This window comes from Rhyacophila brunnea, unplaced genomic scaffold (genome assembly GCF_057557595.1).
Source record: "Rhyacophila brunnea isolate RB1 unplaced genomic scaffold, BYU_Rbru_1.0 scaffold_11, whole genome shotgun sequence".
Lineage (NCBI taxonomy): Eukaryota > Metazoa > Arthropoda > Insecta > Trichoptera > Rhyacophilidae > Rhyacophila > Rhyacophila brunnea.
The window spans coordinates 5,816,601-5,843,784 of record NW_028232763.1 but is presented as its reverse complement, the minus strand read 5'-3'; the positions used below and the strand labels follow the sequence as shown (position 1 = coordinate 5,843,784).

Genomic DNA, 27,184 nt, shown 5'->3' with positions numbered 1-27,184 from the left:
TGGAACATATTATGGTTGTTAACTTTTTTCAGAAGGAGCATTAAAAAGTTGGGAGCTTTTTTAGCTCTTCTTGATATTTTTTTTCTGGTATGTTTAAGGGATTGCTTCCAGAATGAAAATCGAGAGTTTTTAGATACTCCGTTCAAAATATTTTATAGAATGTTTAACATTTGCATCTTCGATAAGAATGCGATGTTTCACGAAAAATTACATAATTTCTGTTGGTTTTTATAAAAATCCTGGATATTGTGCATCCCGGATAAGCTCTCGACAAAGGTAGTAAAGTTAGCAACACTAATAGTATATATGAGTCGCTTAGAATCATAACTCACATATTGCAATTTTGTCGTTTTTTAGTTAAATATGCCAAGTGATTCTAAATGAATTAATCTATATACCGAAAAATAGTTGAGTATTAAAAGTCAATTTAAACCATGTGAAAATCGTTGACAAAGTTCATTGTTGGTGTAATATGTCGTATATTTCAAAGAATAGAGTTTTGTCACCAACGCCTTCCTAACCAATCGGGGAGCTCTATTTCTCATAGTATGCTGTATGTCTGCAACGTTAGGAGTATTAGGTATATATATTTAAAAAAAAAAAAGTTATTCGACTCTCTCACTCATTAATATTCTAGGGAGTTCAATACTGTTCTTCTAATTACAAAAAATAGTGCTCGGTTGGTTTTTAGCGATTATCTCAAAACTTGATTTTTGGAATATGTGAGTTATGATTCTAAGCGACTCATATGTGTTATATTACCTTTATGAGGGCTTGTTAATTATCTTAATAATATTAAAATATGTAGTGTGCTTCTTCTTTCAGGTATACCAACGTAAGATAACTTAAACTTGAACGATTTAAAATTTTCCTTCTTCTTTTTAACACTACTACAATGAGGATCAATATTAGTAGTGTAGTAGCAGTAAAACATCACGAAATTCCATCGTCAATATTAACGAAAATTAAACACAACATATTTTAATCGCATAAATATTAGTTAATTTCGTCGTGATTAGATAAACAAACAGAATTTGGCTTTATTTATAGATTACGTTGGTCGGAACCCAATGGATGATAGTTTGGATTGTACTTCGTACCAATATTATTCTATATAATATAATATTATACTTCTTATGTGATGTTGTATTATAAATTATTATTTAAAATATATGACTTGTTTAACTCAATAGGTAGACTAATAAATGTTATAACTTTTCATTATAGTGTGTATATAACGATACACCAGTTCAATAGGGGAACGACTCATTAAACCTTGTTCCGAGATAATGGCGTTTGAATTTTTTGCAGTAATTCTTATTTTAATTTTAAAGCCTTGATTTTGATGAAAGTGTATATTTTTTTGTATTTGATTTAGTGGAATTCATCAATGCACAATGAAATTGTACATTTTAATAACGAATTAACAAATAAATTTGATTATATAATGGAATTACTGATTGATCTTAGAAAGGATTATTCGATTTTATGACACATTGAAGAAATTTTTAATTATTTTTTTTTGCTAAATTATAAAGAGAAGACTTTTCTACATCAAATGGCATTCTTAACTCAAAACCTTTAAATTTTGAGTTGTTCCCCTATTGAACTGGTGTATCGATAATAAGGTATTATATTTAAGTATATTATACTATATATTATATTTTATAACTATTTTTTAAATGGCGTAATGTAAATACATTGATTTTCAACGATTGTTAAAAAGTGCCATTTCGACTGTTTAATCCGCAAATCGGCTCCATTTGGGCAAATTGTTCAGGAAGGAGAAAAAACTTAATCATTTAACTATCGAGCGGCATTTAACAATTTATTGCAAAAATACACTTGGATATTTTTTACAAATAAGCTGCACTATGAATTATTAATACACTATTTTAGCTTTCCTTTTATTTATCATAAAGAAAACATATATAAAGGGGTGGAGTTGTTCCATTTACGACATTGGAAATTTGGTACCTGCAGTTGGGTGTTCTGTCTGAAGAATGATAACACATTTATTTATAGGGGTAGGAGTTTAAAATTGTGTGTGAACATAGAAAACATGAATTATAATAAAATTCCATTAAAATCTCATTTTTCGTCAAAAGTGCAGTTGGCTGGTTTGCAGATTAAGCCGTCTATTTATCTCTCCTGTTTTCTGCTAATGCTAATGTATATTCGTAATAAAAGCACTATTAAATAAGTAATAATAAAATGTAGTTTTATTTTTTAAATATTTTATTATAAAAAAAAGAAAAGAAATCAGGTAAATTATAATATAAAAATGATAGCGACAACCGAAATAATCAACTCCTCTCACACGTTACCTATAACAGTAAGGTGACTTTGGCATCGGTTTGTTTCTTGGGAAATCTTGAAATCGATAAATATTGATAAGAACATAGTACAAAACAAAACTTATAAATAAAATATTTGTGTAAGTAGTGTGTATTGAAAGAATGTTTTGGTAGACACCTTAACCGATCATATTTAAGAAAGTAGATACGTATCCATAGTATTTTTTTTTTTAAATTTGCAAACAATTAAAATTGTGTGTATACTTTGTCATATACTAAAAAGATATACGCTTTTTTGATTATTAATGCATGCTTAAAGTCAATACATTTACCAATTAATGCTTGAAAATAATTGCGAATCGAAAGGCATATGTGGGGTTGCTGTCAAAAGTTGGTGAGTCGATAATTTGGCTATACTTCAGCTGGAGCACGGTCTAAAACGATCGTGACTACGCGACGCGAAGATTGTGCAAATGACGCGTGCAGAACAAAACATAATTTATCATAAAAAGTCAACATGCGTCCATTTAAACTTATGTTTATTGTTCTATTACTAATAATAATAATATATTCATTGACATGTTTTCTTTTTCAAGTAAATGGGTAACGTTTTTAGTCATCTTTACACGATTGAAGAATTAATTCCCCCGTCGCCATCACAAAATAAATTGACGTGTTCACAGCTTGACTTTCGCTCTTCGATTGCCAGCCAGTCAGAAATTTCGTCGCACCTATATTTGAAAATTATTTGCCATTTCACTGAAGTACCGTCTTAACGAATTAACAACAGTTTATGTGTCTATATATAAATAATATGTATGATAAAAAAAAATCAAGGCCATCTGATATATTATATAACATGCACATAAAGCGCAAAGAAATCAACATTATGCCTGATTTTAGAGGGCATGTCAAACTTCAAATTGCAATTACTCCATAACATGATTTCGAGACTTAACATCTTTCATAATATGTGTCGCTAGATTTCAAAATCAGCCAAGTCCATAATAGATGAATAGGAACAAAACAGCTTTTTGTTTTCTCAAACTTAATACACAGTAACTAAGGTGAAAGTTTATATTATTTCGAGTATAGAATATTTAAAATTAATAAATTCCTGGTTTTTGATAATGCAGAAATGTTAGAAAGCATTAGTTCTTCAGCAATTCATAAAAAAGTCAAAAATACCTAAAGGTGGACTTGGCTGATTTTGAAATGTAGCGATACATATATTCATATCATATCTAAGATAAAACAAGCAGCCCTTACAAGTATCAAACTAATGGAAAATATTACTCTAAATACATTATAACAATATCTACATCAAACAGTAATAAAATCAAATGTAATAATAATAATATACAAAACAATCCGTTTTAGAGTCTTGCATAAACGACGTCAGTGTCTCACTATTTCGATATATTTTGACGATTCCGTCATCACATTTAACCACAAAATCTTTTAACCACCCATGTCAATCTTAAATTATTTAACATTTTTTTTAAATCCCTCCCCCATTCATAAAAAAATAATTATTTTGTAAATTATCGATGTCTGTACAATGTTCTGATTGAACATTTTATTAACTGAAAAACTTGTTAATTTTGTTAGATTTGTGACGTCACATTATCTACACCCCCCTATACAGATGTATTATATCTGACACCTTTATTTTCTAGCGTGACGTCATATATGGACGAACCCCTGTGTATAGTTTTTTTTTATTATTATGACAATTATTGTAAAATACAATTTAGTTGACGGTTAACACAATGTAAATATAAGAAAAATCGATACAATAATTAAAATTTCACATGAATTTTATGCCGGCTCCAGACGATGTGTCGCAGTTCGGCGAATTATTACCATTTTTGGAATTACGATTTTCCCAAAATTTTTAAAATATTTTGTTATTCACACATAGTGAGATAATTGCACAGTAAATATAGAATAATTATACATTTGTTGTCAATATTATAAACTTTAAATAATTTTGTGGTTATTTAATAATTAATGTTCCAACTGTAAATAACTGCACTGCAGTATTCCAGACATAATTTGTATTCATGATAGAACTGGCAACACTCTCATTGTGTTCATTTACGTCAATTTACAAAATCCACTGAACACCGACAATATTTATTATTACAAATGCTTGCAAATTATCCATTATTTTTTGGTTGGTGTTTGCGTATATAATCTGTTATCAATACAATATTATTTCGTCGCTATATTTACTATTTGTGTTTACAAAAATAGTTCTTTGACAACTGTCAATAGGTTTCAGTTTACTAGTTATCCAAATAACGTCTTGACTAGTGATTAATTTGACTCATTTAGTCATTTAAATAAATAATACTATGCATACGCCCGTAAGAATTAACAGAAGACACCTTTATATAATAATATTCATTTAATTATTATATAAGTCCAGCAAGAAATAAAGTATTTGATCCCACCAAGATTCCCCAATGCAAAAGTAAATAGATTCACTCCTCAGTCGGCAAGTATCACGAATTGTTCGACACATTCAATTGAGGTTGTCTTCCCGAACCAGGAAGTGGTCTGGATTCAGCTGCTGGACGGACTCCGCTTCTTCGAGGCAAGTCTTGATTGACTTGCCGGTCTCCACCGCAGAGGAAAGTGCTAATTTGACAGCTTCCGAGTCCATCGTCCGCAGTCCGGTCGCCCAGCCCATTGCTGCCCATATCCTGATGAATGTGGTTGAACATCCAGTACCTGGTGATGGAAATATGATTAGTGATATGTTACTCCATGAGTTTGATCTTAGAAGCTCGCTGTTAGCTTAGTAAAAAGTTAAGTACCTATTTACTTAGAATTTACAATATTTAAACAATATGAAATTCCACAAAAGTGCCTATTAAAGATATTTATGTATTTATGTGAGATAAAAAATAGCCACATAATATATGTAAGATTACTACGTATTTGTTTTCATTATTGTGGTTACTTAATCATTATATTATGTCCGATGATGTATTTGTTAAACAAACTATATTCTTTAAACACAATTTTAGTTCCAAGAAGGAACATAATAGGAACTAGCACAGTGTGAAAATATAAAGGTATATATTTTTTAAACAAACCATGCAAATATTTTCAGAGTTTATTGCTTGCATTGTAGGTATGTATGCAAAATAATTTCCTAAGTAAATGATAAGTAATATAAATTATATAAAATTCAATATGTTATTTTTTTAATTTGATATCTATTTCGGTTATAACGTCATTATCAAGAGTACAAAGACAAACGACATGTCTACGTTATAAGTATAAAACTCATCGAATGAGACTGGATAATCTCTCTCCGTCGCCTTGGATTCTATTTATATGGAAATAGTGCTAATGTTGCATTTAAAGTTAATAATAATTTAGTCATAGGTACATTTGAAAAATAGTTAAGATAAATTCAATAAATTTGATAAATTAAGAAAAAAAATAATTGTGTCCTCTTTTACCTTGTAACCTCGCAAATATCAGGACCAAATGAAGTTACTCTGCTTAAATAGTATACGTTTTTCAACAGGTTCCTACGAGAATATTCGTTAATTGTCATTCGTCGAACCTATAATACCCGAATTCAAGCTCATTTATTGTTTAAGCAAAAACAGAATTTGGTCCTGATACACTATTCAAACTCGGGATTCACTCATCACGAGTGGGCTAGTGCTGGGAACTTGCTCGATGCTAATAACCAGTTTGCTAATTATATACATTTTAACAACCAGTTTCTTGAGAACCATCTGAATTAAATTGGTAACACTTACCGTAAGTGCCATATTCACCGCTCTTGTAATCCCATGGCATGAGGTAGTGATACTGTGGCCAATAACTCTTCGTAAGAATAAATACCATATTGGTGTCTGCAGGATATCTGTAAAATACAGTTATTTCAAATTAAACCATTCTTACCGAAGACTGACTAACACACAAAATATAAGAATGTAATTTTTTTCAGTACATATATTTTTTTAAATAAACATTTATTAATGTATTGGAATTGGGTTACCTTCTGAGTGAAACTGTAAGAAGGTATAATTCTCGAATGTGGAGAAATATGGAATGAACTTGACACGTGTTCAAGAAAATGTTATTTTCAATACTTAATATAACAATAACTGGGGACATTGGGCGGACTTTAAATTTCTTGCGTTTTAAGTCAGTCGTTTATTTCCTAATCACCTTTTACAAAGATACCTGAGGATATTTCTTTATTTTAAGAGGGAAATATTCTCATTTACTGAAAAGTCCATGATAAGTTATACACGAAACTGATCCCCATTGTGATTACGGAACGATTAAAGAGTATCGTTTTTATTTTTATTTTTATAATATAATGAAGTTCCTCCAATAATATATAGTTAACACAATAATAAAGCAATGATAACTCACTTGTCCCCTGGCTTGAGTCCCCAAACGAGTGTCCCGCTGTTGATGAGCCAAGAGGCGTGCAGCACAATGGCGTACCTCAGGAATCCAATGATGAAGACCGAATTGACGATGGACTCTCCCCAATATTCCACCGGTGCGTTGATCGGTAAGAGGAGGAATACCACAGGATACAGCAACCAGTAGAATCTGGAAAAATTAAGAAAAAAATATGAATCATCTATTTTATAATTTCGAATTGGCTTGCAGAAATCTCGACATATTACATACATTGATTAGCGCAACTATTGGCGATTATTTATATTAAGGACACTTGAGTCTGTAGACCACGGTAAAAGATATGCGTTTGACATGGCCCCGACACCCTGAAGCGGCCCCCCCGGGCAGGATCTTTGGTAGGGCCCCTACATATCACTAAGATTAAAGGCAGTATGGTGTTCTACAGTATTTTTTTCCAAAAATTACGAGGTAAAATTAAGAGTATTTACTTTGTATATTTTAAGCGAATTTTTTAATACATCCACTTGAATTATTATTGACTAAAATTGTCGAGTATCGACACACATCAAAAATTCCATCGTATAACTACATAATCAATATTAACATTTGAAGTAAATTAGCGCCGCATGCGACTTTTTTCCTATTAGGGTCAATTTGTGATGTGTGTTTATCTCACTTATCTGGTTGATCCACCACGCCGGCCATGGCGTTAGAAGTTAGAATCACACTCGTTCCAAGCTTTCTAGATTTTTTCTAATATGTCGGTTCATGAGACATTTAAAAATGACCACACTTTAATTAAACGAAAACATATGTTTCAAATTAACTTTTGATAATTTTACTGTGGTGAAGACTGCCTGTCAGGCCTAAGTAGAGTTGGGTATTTCCCGAGAAAATCTCAATCTCGAGATTCGGGATTTCCCGAAATGATAAAATTTTGAATTCTCGAGATTCGGGATTTCCAGAAAAGAATTCTCGAGATATTGGGAAATTTTATAAAAACCTGTAAAAATCCTAAAATCAGTATAAAAACAGGCAAATTCAAAAAAAATATGATTTTTATTTATTTATGTAAGAAGACAAACAAAATAGAAGTAGGATTTGAGTAATTCAAAACACTACTTATTAAAACAGGATTTCAAAAAACACAGACTGACAATCACTGCGCCTGACAATCGCGTACGTTTTTGAGACACAAAATTTCCTGATGTTGCAAAAATTGCGCTCATTTTGAGTCGACGTTGGCTTTATTGTGTTAAATGCCCCAATCAGTCTTTGAACGTTTTGTGTTTTCTGTCCACTTTTTTCATATAGAAAATCGTTCTTTTGAATTAATATTTTTGATAATGATTTCCCGAAATGTTAAAAAATTCAATTCTCAAGATTCGGGAATGAAAATCTCGAAAATTTCTCAAGAATTCCCGTCGGGAAATTCCCGAAACCCAACTCTAGGCCTAAGTACATGACAACGAAGAGTTTAAGTAAGAGTTGAGAAGAGTTGAAGGAGCCATGAGAGTCATTTACTAGCAGTGGATCGATCTCGGAGATAATAAATGCTAATGAATATGGAACGATTATGATGGACAGGTAGAGTAGCTACATTTAGTCCTGGTGTAGAGAGGTGAGGGGACCGTGAAAAATACTCAAATTTATTTGTATCACCTACCCGCACTATAATGTATCTCAACACAAAAGTGATTGTAATAAAATAGACAGTTTTGAATGAATGATTCTCTGTTCCCAAATCTCTCGAACGACTAGTCGAATAAGCTCAATTATTTTTTAGCAACATACAGAATTCACACTTTTTATGGCCATCGAAAATAATTAAAATCGTCAATACCTTTTCTGAAACATGACAATGGAGTCTTTTTCTATATCCGTCATATCCACTTCCTTGATCAGGACCATTTGCCTAGAACTGTAGGTCTGAAGGTGCGTGAAGAAATGAGCGAAGGAGAATCCTTTGGCAGAATTGTAAGGGTCTTCTTCCGTACCAAAGTGGGCGTGGTGGAGACGATGGTCGGCAACCCAGTCGTATATACTGCCCTGGAAATTAAAAAGAAAATTAAATCTCTGTGTTGACAAACGAGCAATTATAAATATTACCACATACATTATCTTATGTACCAAAATACTTACTCATAGTATTCATATATTGTATGTAGGGAATCCAATCCCGAGCCAAAATTCTGATCCCGGGATTACAATTTGACAATCCCGGGATCCCGGGACTGGTCCCGGGATTGGCATTTTTTTTCCATTGTTAATATAAAAAAAAATATATATTTACAAATAACATTGATAAAATCGGTCAAAAATAAATCTAGTATAATTTATACTATTTAAGACATTTATTGTTAATATTGTATACGTTCAATCTTCGAAACTCATAAGTTTAATGGAGTAAACAATATTTTAATATAAATAATAATAAAGACATCTCATAAAATTCGCCACATGTTGTAGCATACGTACAAATATACTCCACGGTGAAATGCTCAAGGAAGAACTCGTAATTTGATTAAGTGTTACACGAACTCATGTTTCACGTACTACGGCGCACGAATAAGTGTCCTGCGGTGAACTGTTTACGTACAAATTTCCGGATAAAATACACAGCTGGTAAAGATGGGGTAACTCAAATCATTGCTCCTAACGCATTTGTAAATTATATGCCATTATTAATTTGTACTCGTGTACCCACGGTGGCTGCGCGGCTTAAGCGTTGGACTATCACGCCTTGGGTCCCAGGTTCGAATCCTGGGTCTGACAAGTACACATATTGTTTTTCAATTTGTGTCTGTCAGGGTATGGACCTAATAGGTTGAGCAAGTGGCTGACATCCATTTCTCGTAAAAAACAAAATCTGTTAATACGAACCTCTACTCTGTGGAGGCCCATATGATCCTATTAGGATCGGACATGGTCGGGAATCTTCAATACCTGAATTTTTTACTTCAAGGATGAGAAACGACAGGGTAACATAATGACATAATCTTCTATTCAGGTTCTAGATTATTCAGTTAAAGTACAACAAATTCTTAAATTTTAACCTTGATACGACACGTGGACCCTTAATTTCACACGTTTGTTGTCACACATAAATATTGTTTTATTTTGACGGAATCTTATAGTATCAGAATAACATATTATTATTGTATATTAATAAGAACAATGTCATGACCAGCCTTCAATATAAGTGAAGGCACAATAGCGTGATACTTTTTTCTAGTTGTATTTCACTCCACAAGAAGGTCGCGGAGGAGTCATAAATATACATAATTAGCGAAACACAAGCATGACTTTTCTTTTACGACATCAGATTTATGCGGTTTTTCTTCGAATAAAGCATATTGTTGGAAAATCTACCATGTTATTCAATCTAAACTGCTTTACAAATCTGTTGATTCTAATTGATTCAAGTTGTACTTTTCCGTTCGAGTAATTTTCTGCGATCAGAGATTTGTCTATCGGCAGCATTCAGGTACCGTGTACAGCAGTGGCGAAGGCTTCATAGTAGGCGATTATTTGAAGCCTACCTTCTAAGAAAAATAGATAGAAAGTATTTAAATTTAAATAAATAAAAAAAATGTGTGGAGACCAATTATTGAATATACCGATCGTCAGAATAATTAATTAGTATTTAAAAAATTATATAAATGAGAGCCATCTATCGTCAGAATAATGTAGAATAATTAAATATTAAGTGACAAAGCAGCGCCTCTAGCGAGTATGTATTGAAATATCGATTCACTGGAGATGAATAAGATGAACTTATTGTTTGAACTGCGTCATCGGGGTAGTCTGGTATTCTTCATACGAATCTATAAGCTTATAAGGCAAAGCTTATATATTCAGTGTCGAGGACTGTCGCTTTGGCGCTTTATTTAAATAATAATTAATAATGCGATAATTAAAAAAAATAATTTCTATGGGTTATTATTTCGAATAATATTTTTAAAAATAATTGATAATTTTATCTCGTGATTATTATTTGTCAGTTATTTCAGTCATAGACTTACATAATTATTTTTTTTAGTTCTTTGTCATTTTGAGCTGTTGATACCGCTATATTTACCGATGATATATTTTTAGGCGTATGTTCTATGTATGTATAGGAAAATACATAATTTATATTCAATACTCAATTCTATATTATCGTCAGTGAGCTATTGAAATTTCATCGATTTGGTGTGATATTGACATTAGTGTGTACCTATTCATCAGTAGTAATATCGTATTATCGTCTTATTTCCCGTGAGTGTACCTGACAAAAGTGTGCTCTTCTTTGATCTCTACAGCCTATCTCTTTCCAAAAGTCACCCTTCGCCACTGGTGTACAGTTACCATTGGAAAATGCATAACTGATATTATGTAATATCTCAAATTCTCGTTAATACATTACAAAATCATCAAATAAACAAAAAATATAATTATTAATATAATAAAATATTGTTTTATTCAATGAATAATTCCTGCCCTGCGCCGCATTTTTAAAAACATTTTTGAAGTTATACTTCTTTTGGGGCGTTTGATAGAGAGTGAAATTGAGAGCTGCGAGCGCACACCGTTACGAAAGTGCGCGACAGTATGAAGTTAGCTGCGAATCAGTCAGCTGTATACAAACGCATGTTTGATAGTAGAATTGTTCCGACGAATTTATTATTGTCGGCCATTTGCAATTCCTTACGTAAACAAATGATTAAAAGTGACAGTTGTTACTTGAAAAAAAAAAACAAGAAATCATTATATAATTTAGTAATATAAGTTTAAATGTACAGAAATAAACCAACGGCACTCTAATACGCGATCCTTTTCCTTGAGTGTGTAATTTAACATGATAATTAAAAGCTAGTCGAATAATCTAGGTTAGGTATCACAAGTTTTGTTACGCCAATGAAGTAAACGCGCGTACATAAGTACACGCTCCGATTTTTTTTCTATGTATGTATATTATCTGAGGTATTTTTATTAGTGAGGAAGTAAGTATTGGAAATATCTGACATTAATATATTTAATTACCCACTGCTAGAACATTCAATAAGCTTATTACAATGTAAACAAATTTATATATAATATCTGGCGCAGAAATCATTTAAAAGTGGAAACATGGCGAACTCATTTTTTTGTCATTTTGATTTCCAAAGCTCCAATTTTTTATGAATGCCTTCACTTTGTCTTTTTAAATAAGTGAATGCGTTAGTGGTCTTTGCATTGATTTATTCACTTAATTTTTTTTTAAATTTCAACCAAACAGCAAAATTATTGCTCCTAAACAAATTTGCCTCAAATTTCAAAATTAAGATTTGATCCTTTTATTTCATTTTTTCACGAGACAGCCAGCGCGCTTCACAATAGTATAGAAGTGGGGTATTATAAAATTAGTCTCCATATTTTCAGATAGATTTGCAAACAACCTTTTATAGGACTCTTTTTATGGAGTTTATGATTATAACTAGCGGCCGTTTTATAAACTATACATTTGCAAACTGCAAACCTGTAGCTACATAAATTAATTGTGTTAAACCTTTCACGCCTCCCTTTGCAACACCCCGCGCCTCCCCGTTTTGGAAATCGCTGATCTAAACAATGAAATATCACAGTGACATTTTCAGGTGGCTATATCCTTTTTTCTTTAACTAACATGGTGACAAATATTAACAAACGACGAATGGGAAAAATCTGAATAGTTCTGCGTACTATGAAAACCAGAAAACTAGAATAGCCACATTATGAGAGGACATACAGCATTTTTCCAAATGCGTTATCTCAGGAGATATCAGACGCCATTATTATCTATGAACGCCACATTGTGTGACCCTAATGGTAGATAACACGAGAGGAAAAAGAATAATTATCCAATTTAAAAGCTGATTAACGGCCCACATGCTCAGCGAACGTCAAACTGGAGCTGTTATGCTATTTTCAAAGCATGATCCTGGACATTCCTTAAACGTTGTAGATAATCTATTTACATAATTTTGAATCCTTATTATCCTTTATATTTATTTTAATCCTTTCTATACCGCAATTAGTTAATTGATAGTAATTAACATAAGAATTGGTGTAATTAGGGCGTGCAAAGACGCTTTGGGCACTTAACCGGTTAAATATTTGATGACTGCATAAAGTATTTTTATTACATAAAATAGTATTCTTTTAAACCTCTCGCTCTAATATTTTAGAATATAGACATATTTCAGTACGTCCATGTGAAGTGGTGTTAAGATTTTTTATATTTATTAATTTCTAAAAGCATTTATAAAACCATTAGTAAAATTTATGTCGACATTATTATAGTGAAATATTTACAATAAAAAATTATATTGATAATCTCTGTGATCCTAAATTTGACAATAATTAGGCATTAGACACATGAACGTACTGAAATATGACTATATTATAAAACATTAGAGCGAGAGGTTTAAAAGAATACTATTTTATGTAATAAAAATACTTTATGCAGTCATCAAATGTTTAAAATAAATATAAAGGATAATAAGGCTTCAAAATTATGCAAACAGATTATCTACTCGTACAACGTTTAAGGAATATCCATTATGCTTTGAAAATAGCATAGAAGCTCCATTTTGACATACGCTGAGCATGTCCCCCCTTAATGTATTATTTTCAAGTTTGGAACACTTTGTTTGTTGTAAACTTGAGAGATTCTGCCTCATAAACTGACATATATACGGACAGCATTTTGTATTTTTCTATTCCCAATTCTACAATGCCAAACACTGTGTTGATTAAGCCATAATTAAATACAATATATTATCCAAAAAATAAACACTGTAGGTAAAAGTCATATTAATACACGTACACATTTTGTTAAAAAATCTATACATTTATAGAAGAAGAAAAAAATGATCCCATTTCCGTTTGAATAACAAAGGTGAAACAATAATTGCCCCCGACCAAGTTTGAATATGTATTACATATTTTACATGTTTCAACAATAATTAATGCACATTAATTAATTTACTGTCTGGTTTTATAATAAAAAAATAATAGGAATGCGTGATAATATATTATACTTTATAACTTGGGCAAAAAGGGACTTCGTTGTATAATTATTATGCTATGTGTATATTATGACTTCATAGTTATTATTTTTTAAAAGAACAGTCGATACTATTCGTTTTCGGAAAGTTTTCCAATACTGGCCGATCATTTCTGTAACATTCAAAGCATACTTCCAAAGTCTTCAATATAAAAATAATATATTTAGGTAGGTATATAATTAACACATTCCTGTCTCTAAAACGATTGGTGTTAAAACTAAAGACTTTTGCCATGTTCGATCGTAATGATATCATAATATAGGCGTACAAAGAGTGAAGGTTGTATTATATTAACAGGTTTTTTGTTTATACGAGAAATGGATGTTAGACACTTGGTCAACCTATTAGGTCCAAACACATATTGAAAAACAATATTGAACCCGGGACCTACGGCATTATAAACCTAACGCGTAAATGCTTGGCCAGCGTGGGCATACACATAATTTAGACGAATGGAATATTTTTTGTTCTTCGTCAGGTCTTCATGACTGAGAATTGCGACCCGGATGATTGGACTATCGAACAGACTTCGCTAAGGGTTATCCCCACACCTCTAGGTATTCTACCATACGCAAGGCCTGTGTCCGAGGAAGATCCGTGGCACTCATGAATTGATGCGATGCCTTTAATATTCTGACGCGGCATGTTTAAAAGGCAAGACAGAGCGGACGACACGAACGCTTGATTAAAATTGCAGTGTCTGGTATGGGGTAATTGTCCGGAAAAGTTTAGGGGTCCGCGACGTTAGTACAGAAGTCAGTGGCACCAGCTAGATTTTGTTAACCTGCCCCCGCCGCCTTAAAAAATCAATAATAATTTATTAAGTGGTCATTTTTCAAAATGGACCCACGCATACCAATTTTCTGTGTACGTGCTTTAGTACCACAACTTCCCAACTATTTTGGTTATGGGTCTTTGCAGATCTGTATTTACGTTGTTGTATGACGTTTCACTTCCATAATTATGGCTCTTAATTGATTATGATTACACACCTACTTAATTAGTAAATAATATATCGGATTAAATTGTTATTGTTTAGTTTTGAAAGTTATTGTCACTAATGTAATGTTTAAATATCCATTTCTATTAATTTCTAAAATTAATGAATTTTGAAACTAATGGTGTGACTTTAATTATGCATTTGAAGGCTCTGGAAATATAAATGCCATTTTCTATTTACGTAAAACGTTGGCAAGTATCCCGTAAATATTTTTTGGAGTCATGTAAATAATGGTGTCCTCTAAATATTTGATCACCTGCTCCCGGAGCAAAGAATTACACATGCCGCAAGGATGGAGGAAAAGCGAATGATAATTGTAATTTCTAATAAAATAATGATCGGCCATATTTCATTTAATCTACTTATATTAAAAAATACATTTATACTGACCTGATTAACGATTTAGTAAAAATTAAAACTAAGTTTTATATCTTATTTTTTTTCGATTCTGTAATAATTTATGATAACTACTTTAATACATTTAGATGATATAACATAATCATTTCCTGTAAAAAATCATAATTATTATTACAAGATAAAAATAACTTTTTATATACCACGTTTTTAAATTTTCTGTTGAATCATATAATCTTGACAATTCTATGTATTAATAATTTACGACAAATAAGGCGATTGTCAACAAATCATTTTTTTGGTATTTTGCAACAAAAAAACAAATATAGAATACTGAAATGTCATTTTGATTTCCATAGTAACGCACGTATATATTAATAATTTAGTTGTCAGGACCCCCCCCCCCTCCCCTTAGCAACCAATAATAGTGGATTGGATTACGGATTTCTTCGGAAATAACTTTTCATACAAAACAGAATTAACTGAAAATGAATTCAATTCTACGCAAAGATGGCTAAAAGTATTAAAATAATGCATTAGCATCGTGTTCTGATATATTCTAAGTTTCAAATGTCTAGTTAGTCGGGAAGTTAGTTAAAAATCGATTGCAAGATTTGTACTCAACCGGACACCGGACAAATAAGAATACGAGTTAAGAAAAACGTGGTAATAAAGTAATTACATGATTCAAATATTGCCAAATCTAGAGGGATCCCGAAATTGCAAAGCACAATCTCTCCGCGGAAATATGAGAAACGAGTTTCCGAAGTAAAAAAATCTCATATTAATAAATTGTTGTAAATTAATGTTTCATTATAATTCGGTTTCAGATTGATTGGTAGAAAACGCTAATAATAATTTAACTAACCTACGATTGTACCTCACAGGGATGTCTAACGCATAAGAGTCTAGGACCTGGGATGGCGAACCTTTTTACATACACGTGCCAAAATTTTCCAAATATTAATTTTTGACTGTCTGACGTGCCGAGCAGTTTTTCGAGTAGTTCGACCACGAAAAAAATGAAAAAATAGTTATAAGAATTCTATTAAAACAGTTTAAAAAGTGTAAGCAATTGAGTTCGAGAGTAATATTATTGTAATACCTACTTAGTTTGGTCCTTTACGGACAAATTGACGCCAAAATTTCTCGGATCAGAGAGGCATCCTCTCGCTACAAACAGTGGTCTCAAGTCACTCTCAAGCATTGTAAATCGATTAAAACCAAAGGTTCGCGACACGGCTTATCCCGCCGCCTGATGAGATCAATGCTATAATATTATTATGTGTGACGCATAAAACCTAAGGACCCATCTATGCAATTTACATTATTATAATGCTGATTTTTCAAGAGTATCAGATGCCTGCCTATACAACGCGATCTGTCATTTATGCATGAATTTTATCGTTTCCGTTTGCGCATCGATTGATATAGCTACTTACTTATTATTAAAAACCGAAGAAAATACGCATTTTTAATATTATATACCTAATATATATTTAGGTATTTGTAAATTTTTTTGTAAAAAAATATCTTTTCAATTATATTTATCTCTTTTTTTTCTCTTCAACACAAAACATTCGCGTGCCATAGGTTCACCATCCCTGGTCTAGACTGTGTCATTAAATATTATACTAGAAAGCAAAATAATTTTCTCGAAACATTCAACTGCTATATGTTTACATTATTTTGCAATAGAAATTTCAGTGCATATCCGTGTGTGAAAGTGATTTAATAACAGTTTCGAAATTCGGCAGAATGTAGTTAAGTACATAATAATTATCAATGAACATAAACAGTAAATTTCACATATAAATTTAACATCGTTACTAATAAAATAATATTATGTAGGTTACTATAATTACCAACGCATATCGAAAATATTGATTTACCTATTTTATAGATAATATGTTTCACAATATTTACATTTGTTATTAAAACAATAAAATTATTTCACAAAACGTGAAGAATGAACATGGCCGTAATATTATCATGACAAATATATGCAAAATTGCAAAATGTTGTATTTCCCCCAAAATTATGAGTCAATTGTAAACCCCAATGGAAAATATTATTCTATACCAAATATATGAAACATTTAATTAAATATACTATAAAATAAATGTAGCATATTTACAATATGTAATTTGAAAGTATAATGTAACCACGAAATGCAATAAGGTTTTTTTTTTAAATTTTAATTAAAATAATTACCGTATATACTATTTCTTTTATTCAACAAATAATTCACAGGATTTTAAGAATGTACCATTTTAATTATTGAACATACATAATTTTGAAAACACTCGAAAATATAGCCAATAGAAAAAATCTTTTTGGTGCATTCTTAAAATCTTGTGAATTATTCGTTGAAAAGAAAATAGTTAATTAAAATTATTAGCAAGTTCAAGTAAGCTACAACAGAAAAATATTGGAGTGATCCGTGACGTCGGTTAGTAATTAAAGTAATAAATACTTTATAGAATACAAAAACCGATCGCCTACCTTAACTGAATTTGGAGAGCGCTTATGAGCAGATATTAAAAAGGCCAATAGTTAAAATTTCTCGCAGTTAAGCATGGTAGTCGTAGCACAGTGGTAATGCACAGGGCGCGATACCCAAGAGACGCAGGTTCGATTCCTGCTGGGTGTCTTACTTTTTTCAAATAAAGATTTTTTCTATTGGCTATGTTTTCCCATGAGTGTTTTCAAAATTATGTATGTAGGTACCGTATGTACATTATTTACAAACTTTAATTCATGCATATATCACTAACATACCCCGAAATATTTTTAGTTAAATATTATATAGTATTATTATCATTCAAATTGACTTAGTGCTAAATAAAATAGTTAATATTTCAACAGATACGTACTGAACATTTCGTAACTGTAATGTCATTGATGGAGAATATTTCCCGATAATCGATCAGGAATCTAACTGATATTTTACACACAGTTTACTGGTTCTCGATTGTTTCCAAGTTAAAAAAAAACAGCTCAGAATCAAAATTATTGCGTTTAAAATAAGATTGATGTAAATTGTTTGGAGAAGCGGTGGAGCGTCGGCTTCACTACACTGCTATGCTAAGTAAAAAGACAGTTTTTTTTATTTTAGTGAAATGAGAACCCAAGATTTAAACTACATTTTCTCTTATATTGTGATGCAGAACCAACCTGCCACTGGTAATGCCAGTTGGTAGGGTGATAACTATGTTCAACCAAATTGCTTCGGGTGTTGATATATTCCACTTGCGTGATGGTGAATTTAGGTGGAAGCTATTTTATAAATTCTTAGCAAACTCGGTGTACTTTTTGAACTTCTATATATGTATAATTGTATTTTTACTGCTTTTGTATGTTTATATTATTATGTTCTCTTTTTATATTTTAATTTTTATCGTTTTTATTACTTTTTTTCATTATAATAATGTTTCATGTCATGTTTTGAACGTTTTAAACTTATAATTTCGTCACTGTTCTGGCAAAAGACACTAATTCGAAAAAATGACATATTGAGCAGTGATGCCAACCGTACTATAATTATAGTACAATACTATAATTTTAATTCTGCGAAAATTGTAAAATACTATTATTTTACGCCAAATATACCAAAATACTATAATTTTAAAGTATTCAAGACGAAAAATGTTCCTGTACTATACATTTTTTAGAAATGCTATAATTTTTACGCCTTTTTACTATAATCAGCATAGAAAAAGATGGCAACACTGATATTGAGTTAGTTATTCCAAAATGGTCCTAATTTCAAACTTTACCGCCTGGAAACCTTCTTAATAAATAAACAGTCTTTATTTTAAAGTCATCCTTTTTACGATTACATAATAAACTCACATGATAGACCATTTCAAACATTTTAACAACTTCAAAGTCAAATTACTCAAAACTAGTATTCTCCAGTTAGTGTGTTCTGCCAGAACAGAGACGATTTGTAATGTCCTCAATTTGTTAAAAAATAAATCGAAATTGAAAATCATTGTATTGTTTTGGCATAATCTCTAAATAATATTTAGTATTTAGTAAATATACACTGTCTATTAAGAGATTATGTCAAAACAATTCAATAATTTAGACAATATAAGAGTAAAAAGGTAGTTTAAAACTTGGGTTCTCATTTCATATAAAATCTGTCTTTTTATTTAGCAGGACAGCAGTACAACACTACTCGTCAGTTACATGAATTGCACGCATAGGTTTCTATTTTAGTTACAAGAATGTAAGATGTATTCACCTGTCCAACAAGGGTCTGACACAGCATGAGGATAACTTTCAGTGGCATACTCGCCACGTAAGTCCCGTGAGCCCATAGTCTGTGAGCGCCGCATGTTGACCCAAGGATTCCAAATAATGAAAGTACTAAACCTGAAAAATTAAAAGAAAAAACGGTTATAAAATGATATTTATAATAATATATGGCTAACAAACAAAGTTTATTGCCAAAATACCTTCACACTACTGAGGTTCATAATATTATTCTCACTCTTTGTATATTATCATATCGTCACCTTACTATTAAGATATTATGGAAAACATTAAGTTTGTTCGACAAAATTTAATCATAAAAGCATAACTAACCATATATTGAAAATTTTCACAAGAGAATCACGACAATTCTATAAGAATGGGAATTATATTTTTTACAACGTTTTTATTAGGTCGTATTCTTATTTGTCCGGTGGTTGTTTGTCCGGTACAAATCTTGCAATCGATTTTTAACTAACTTCCCGACTAGCTAGACATTTGAAACTTTTAGAATATATCAGAACACGATGCCAATGCATTTTTTAAATAATTTTAGCCATTTTTAAGTAGAATTAAATTCATTTTCAGTTATTCTGTTTTGTATGAAAAGTTAATCCGGAAGAAATCCGTAATCTAATCCACTATTATTGGTTGCTAGGGTCCTAACAACTAAATTATTAATATATACGTGCGTTACTATGGAAATCAATATGAGTGTCAAAATGACATTTCAGTATTATTTCTATCAAATACAATTTATTTTGATCGTTTAAGCTAGTCATGTCAAGTTTATATGATTCAACAGAAAATTAAAAAACGTTTTTTTATCTTGTAATTATTTCTTATATTTTTGTCCTTCAAAATATTGTTTTTATTACGTTTTTTCCTTCCCCTGAACATTATTCTCAATCAGACTTACGAGGTTTTAATAGTAAGGTGACGATATGCATTTTAACAATAAACATCTTGCTGTATTAGCAGAATAGCATACTAATTATGACGTATTCGAATTAATACAGTTTGCAATTTGATCTGTACTACAATGTAGTGTAGACAGAGTTTTCCAAACTTGTCAACGCGTCGTCATCTAAAACCGTCACCGTAGTTACAAAGTGTTGTATGTATCATTTTCATGAATTATATGAAGTTTGTACATTGTACGGGTCGTAAACTCATGTAATATATTGTTAATTATATTTTATACAACGTTTCAATCAAATCAGTGTGAAGATTGACGTGAATTTTAATGCGACCCTAACAATGGATGAAGAATTGGCAAGATCAAGGCGAATACCAAGTTGGTAATTAAATTAAATATTATGTACAAGACATACAAGGTTTTATCTCTTACAGTCATATTTTATAACTCCGTATATAATGTGACTGATGCATTGTGTCCACAGAACGGATTAATAAATATAATTTAGATAGGTTATACTCCTACACTACATTTTGAAGCAGGGTTTTGAATATAATTTGAAAATAAAAATAGTTAAACCCTGACCGCTAAAATTATTAAACATGGAACATGCTTTGCCTGCTGATTCTTTGAATGCTGGTTGTCCAAATTCGAAAGAAAATATAATAAATTGCGGGTAGCGGGTTTACACGTCATTCTCGAAGCGTCGTTCGCGGCCGACTGGAGTCTCTGGCGGCCGCGCTACTTTTGTGACTTTATTTTTCGTTACGCCTGTGCGATTTTTCGTAACGAATAATCCGCCCGGGAGTTCAAGACAAAAGCATGTATCCATGCTAAAACATAACATTTTTTGCCAGTTGTTTGTGATGGTCAAAATTCCGTCACAAGTAGGGAATCCAATCCCGAGCCAAAATTCTGATCCCGGGATTTCGGGATCACAATTTGACATTTTGGCATTTTTTCCATTGTTTATATAAAAATTTTATATTTACAAATAACATTGATAAAATCGGTCAAAAATAAATCTAGTATAATTTATACTATTTAAGACATTTATTGTTAATATTGTATACGTTCAATCTTGGAAATACACAAGTTTAACGGAGTAAATAATATTGTAATAAAAATAATAATGAGAATTAAATAGGAGATTGCTGGTTCTGATAGTAAAGACTTAATGAATGGATTAGCGAGATTTAAAATAGTATAGCAAATAATCATGGCGTACTTATGGCCTTTCCGTTTCATAAATCTAATTAGTCAGCCAAATCTGAAACTGCCGTAAAACGTATGATATCATGGTGGAATAACTTTGTTAATAGTGCGAAGCATTGTTTTTTTCCAATCTTTTAATTTTTAATAATTTATGTGAAAAAATAAAATGAATTGGCAACCTACACATGGGTATAAATCAACCTTCATTCAAACTCAATTTATTTCTAATGTAGTTATTTTGTATTAAAAGTATTTTTTCTGTTATATTTTCGCTTTTATTTTATTTTCCATAAAAATGGATAAAAAAAATCAATCCCGAAATCCCGGGATTATGTTTATCAATCCCGGGATGCATAGGTATTGAAAATAGCTCGGGATCCCGGGATTGGAATCCCTAGTCACAAGCAAGAAATGACGAGCACGCGTACTGGGAAGTTTGTATAACCATTATTATTATTATATTGGAAATGGTGTGCATATGATATGTCAATGTAGCTAGTATTTTATTGAAAATAGTTTAAGGGGGGACATGCTCGTCGTAGGTCAAAATTGAGTTTTTATTGTATTTTCAAACCATGATCCTGGACACTCCTTAAACGTTATAGATAATCTATTTATATAATTTTGAAGCCTTATTATCCTTTATATTTATTTTTAACATTTGATGACTGCATAAAGTATTTTTGTTACATAAAATAGTAGTCTTTTAAACCTCTCGCTCTAATGTTTTAGAATATAGTCATATTTCGGTACATAACTGTGCAGTGGTGTTAAGATTTTTTACATTTATTAATTTATAAACGCATTTATAAAACCATCAGTATAATTTATATCGACATTATTATAGTGAAATATTTACGATAAAAAATTATATTGATAATTTCTGTGATCCCAAATTTGACAAGAATTAGGCATTTTATTATTCAAAAAATCAGCAAGCTTAACACATTTGAAGATAATTTTAAAGATACTCATTATAAGCTATGTCTTTGACCATTTAAGTGTGATAAAAATTTTACGAATAATGTTTGCTTTATAATAATTATTGACATAAGAATAAGGTAGTGTTTTTTTGAAATACGCCATTTCTTTTGGCATTCCCCAGTAGTTAAGATACAACATACGGCCGTAGCCATAAATTGACATACTATAATTAAAGTAGGAAGTAAAATTATGTTAACGTGCGTGTTTGAACATGTACCTAACCGATTTTTATTTTTATTTTTTTTAAACAGTACATGGTCAAACACGCGCGTTAATATAATTTTACTCCCTACTTCAATTATAGTTTGTTAATTTATGGCTACGGCCGTATGCTGTAGCTTAACCACTGAGGAATGACAAAAGAAATGGCGTATTTCAAAGAAACACTACCTTATTCTTAGGTCAATAATTATTATAAAGCAATCATTATTCATAAGATGTTTATCACACTTGAATGGTCAAAGACGTAGCTTATAATAAGTATCTTTAGAATTATCTTTAATTGTGTTAATCTTGCCGATTTTTTGAATAATAAAATGCGTAATTCTTGTCAAATTTGGGATCACAGAAATTATCAATATAATTTTTTATCGTAAATATTTCACTATAATAATGTCGATATAAATTATACTAATGGTTTTATAAATGCGTTTATAAATTAATAAATGTAAAAAATTTTAACACCACTGCACAGTTATGTACCGAAATATGACTATATTCTAAAACATTAGAGCGAGAGGTTTAAAAGACTAACTATTTTATGTAACAAAAATACTTTATGCAGTCATCAAATGTTAAAAATAAATATAAAGGATAATAAGGCTTCAAAATTATATAAGTAAATAGATTATCTATAACGTTTAAGGAGTGTCCAGGATCATGGTTTGAAAATACAATAAAAACTCAATTTTGACCTACGACGAGCATGTGGGCCGTTAATACGTATGATCGAATAACTATGTAATGGAATCTCTTCATTTTAACACTAGTTATAAGATAATCATTGTTATTGATTATAGACTCGTAAATAATGAAAAATATGTCAAATGAATTATAATAAACGATACATTTATATACGCCTGTTCAACATATTACCACAGTATTAATTTAATTATCTGTACATACAGAAGATATAATTGTTTTCCTTTGAGACGTATCTGATCAAAGATTATGTCACTTAAAATGCAGTAATTTTGCAACATGCAGCTGCACTTGACAGTAAATAAAATTATCGTCAGCTCACTGCTAAAATATTAGATTGCTTAGCCGGTAACGATAATAATATTATATCCACTGCGTCAGTGCGTCAGGGTTTTCCCAATAGTGTGCCCGCGGACGCCATCGACGACCCTATTTGGGTGCGCCCGCAGCAAAATGTTGATGAAAGACAAGGTTATTTTTTTTAATATTAATTAATACAAATCTTAATTTCTTACAAAATATTTAACAAGTCAGTTACAATATAATTTTGCTAATGTATTAAATAAGTTTTAACTTCGGTGTTTGTTTACAAGATTGACAGAATTGGTGGATGTCGGTGCAACCATGGAGTAAATAAAAAAATCATCCTCGAATTACCTACCAAGTTATCAATCTAGGTATAGTGTTACCTGAATTCCACCGTAATCTTGTAATTAAGGCTATACTTCAGCTGGGGCACGGTCTAAAACGATCGTGACTACGCGACGCGAAGATTGTGCAAATGACGCGTGCAGAACAAAACATAATTTGTCATAAAAAGTCAACATGCGTCCATTTAATGTCATGTTTATTGTTCTATTACTAATAATAATAATAATATATTCATTGACATGTTTTCTTTTTTAAGTAAATGGATAACGCTTTTCAGTCGTCTTTACACGATTTAAGAATTAAATCCCCCGTCGCCATCACAAAACAAATTGACGTGTTCTCAGCTCGACTTTCGCTCTGCGATTACCAGCCAGTCCGAAATTTCGTCGCACCTACAGTTGAAAATTATTTGCCGTGTCACTGAAGTACCGTCTTAATATTTTAATACTTACACACAGTTTCTATTTTTTTTTAAATGAAAAAATTGGTTTGCGGCGCAATTTTGCTTGCTAACTAAATATGAACGTTGTATGGTGAACCGAAGTACAAAATAATTATTATTTGGTCACAGTGATTATTAAATGTCATATTAGGTTCGTTCCATTGGAACTGAACCTCCTATAAGGTTAAAATTTCATAACAAGTTCACATTTCAATAAATGTGTTGCTGTTTTAGAGACAAATAAGTTATTGAATTAATTTAAGTATTGGCAACACTAATTAGTCGTCAGAAAAGTTTTCCCGTGGACATTCTGCCAAATGGTCCCAAATCCAACAAATCCAACAGTCCGGTTTGATTCGTTCGATTGAGTTTCAATGGTACGAACCTTTCATGTAACATATTAGAGCATACATTGTAATACTCTATGAATAAGCTTATGGATCTTTATATGCGTCCGAATATGGTGATTTCCATAACTTTATGTAAAAATAAATAACGGTCCACCAAGGAGTTCAATTGATGATGCATGGAACACTTGCTTACGACCTTCAAATAATTTTTCCTGGGAACAGCGAAAGGCGTTTTCACCGTATTTGTATCGAATCAACTGCATGAAGCGTACTTTGTATTACTCTATATTAATAAAATTAAACGATCGTTTGACTGTGGCCTAAAATAAATCCGGTTGAATATTAAACATTGCGCGTAATACATAATATTATATACATATTTAATATGTATATAATTTACTATATACATATTAAATAAATGTACTAATTTAGTCAAACAATGCATCAGTTTATTAGATTAGTGGAAGATAATCTATAAATGTTGGGCGCTCTCTGAAAACGAAGCCGGAACTGGCATTAGTTTTTAATTTGCATGCACATATTATAAACTTTAAGAAATGTAAAAATAGTTATCTGCATAGAGCAAGGCTGTACAATTCCCAGAAGGCAAAAGTTATCTGCTATCGTATGTATGTATCACACTGTAATCGTCTTTTTCTTAAATATACACCGTTCTCCTCAACAACTTCTTGATTATTGGAACCCATTCTACTCTAGTATCCTGCTGCTTAAGATCCTTATTGGCCAATTCCGAAAATAGGTGAGTGTTGACATTAAAAAATAATGGATGAAAAAAATATATTAAATAAACAACAAGATTCGCAGATGATACCACGCTAATATCTTACTGATGAAAGAGAACCCACAGAGCTGCTACAGCGGGTAGAGAAAGAGAGTCGCAAATACAGCGTCCTTATTAATAGGACCTATTTGGCGAAGGGTTGAGGTAGGCTGTTAAGATCCGACATAAATAGTGCACATTAAACTTTTTCATTTATTCGTAATCGTTTTTATTGAACTAAGACTAGAATATACAGATGGTGTTCGTTAGTTTTTAAACCATCAATTAAACCTTGTCTAAACCTAGTTATAATAGTTTTGGTATGTTGTGGGCGATTTGACAAAATAGTGCACACTTTTTCATTCATACTTATTTGTTTTCGATGAATTAAGAATATATATTACACATGGTGGTAGTTATTTTTTTTTTTTAATTCATTAAGCCCTGCCTAAACCAAACCATAGTAGATAAAAATATTATTATATGTATAAAATATCCAAAACTATGTCATCATCATCAGCCTGAATCTATACACTGCTGGATGAAGGCCTCTTCAAGTTGCTTCCACTTCTCTCGGTCCTGTGCATTGCGTTGCCACGTACTTCCGCAGAACTTTATCATTTCATCGATCCAGCGGCCTCTAGGTCTACCTTGTGGACGTTTTGTACTTCTTGGATACCACTGGATGACTAGAATTGTCCAACGATTGTCTCTTCTTCGAGCTATGTGTCCAGCCCATCTCCATTTAAGGCTTTTAATAAACTCTATTACATCGCAAACCCTTGTCTGCTTCCTTATCCACTCATTCCTCTTTTTGTCCTTTCGCGTTATGCCCAGCATGTACCTCTCCATACCACGTTGTGCTACTCTAAGTTTCTGGATCTCTCTTTTACTTAGGGTCCATGTTTCACACGCATATGTCATCACGGGAAGCACACACTGGTTGAACACTTTGCGCTTTAGGCACAGTGGAAGGTCACTTTTGAAGACATTATTCAGGCGGCCAAAAGCACTCCAGCCTAGCTTTACTCTGCGAACAATTTCATCAAATATACATCCATCTATAGATACTTGTTGTCCCAGATAGATGTAGCTTTTCACCTGTTCGAGCTGAGTGCCATTGATGAGGATCTCTTTTTGGCCTGCAAAGCAGTTGAACATGACTTTCGTCTTTGTTACATTTATTTTCAAACCTACTTTGTTGCTTACTTCAGCGAGTTCCTGCATTCTGCTTTGGAGGTCTTCTGAGTCTTGCGAGAAAATTACTATGTCATCGGCAAAGCGCAGATGACTCAGGTATTCTCCATTTATGGGGATCCCTTTGTCATTCCAGTCAAGTTGCCTGAATAAGTCTTCAAGGGTAGCTGTAAATAGTTTAGGTGAGATTGTATCACCTTGTCGGACTCCTTTGCTGATAGGAAATCTGCGCGATGGTTTATGGAGATTTACAGATGCTGTTGCGCTACTGTATATATTATTGAAAATATTTATATAGCGTCCAGGGATTCCTTGTTTTCTGAGTGCGTC

At 31.6% G+C, this 27,184-nt stretch overlaps 1 protein-coding gene across 1 annotated transcript in view; it reads right to left on the bottom strand.

The window, feature by feature from the left end:
* Positions 1-2,270: 2,270 nt before the first annotated feature.
* The window catches only part of LOC147078304 (acyl-CoA Delta-9 desaturase), a 34,660-nt gene continuing 9,746 nt past the window's right edge, over positions 2,271-27,184 (bottom strand). Inside the window, exons 3-7 of the mRNA XM_085960524.1 lie at positions 19,384-19,514; positions 8,551-8,756; positions 6,711-6,896; positions 6,086-6,192; positions 2,271-5,036 (exon numbers count right to left, since the gene is read on the bottom strand). Of these exons, the coding sequence (XP_085816650.1) occupies positions 4,828-5,036; positions 6,086-6,192; positions 6,711-6,896; positions 8,551-8,756; positions 19,384-19,514 (839 nt within the window). The 3' untranslated portion in view covers positions 2,271-4,827. The remainder of the gene's footprint in view (positions 5,037-6,085; positions 6,193-6,710; positions 6,897-8,550; positions 8,757-19,383; positions 19,515-27,184) is intronic.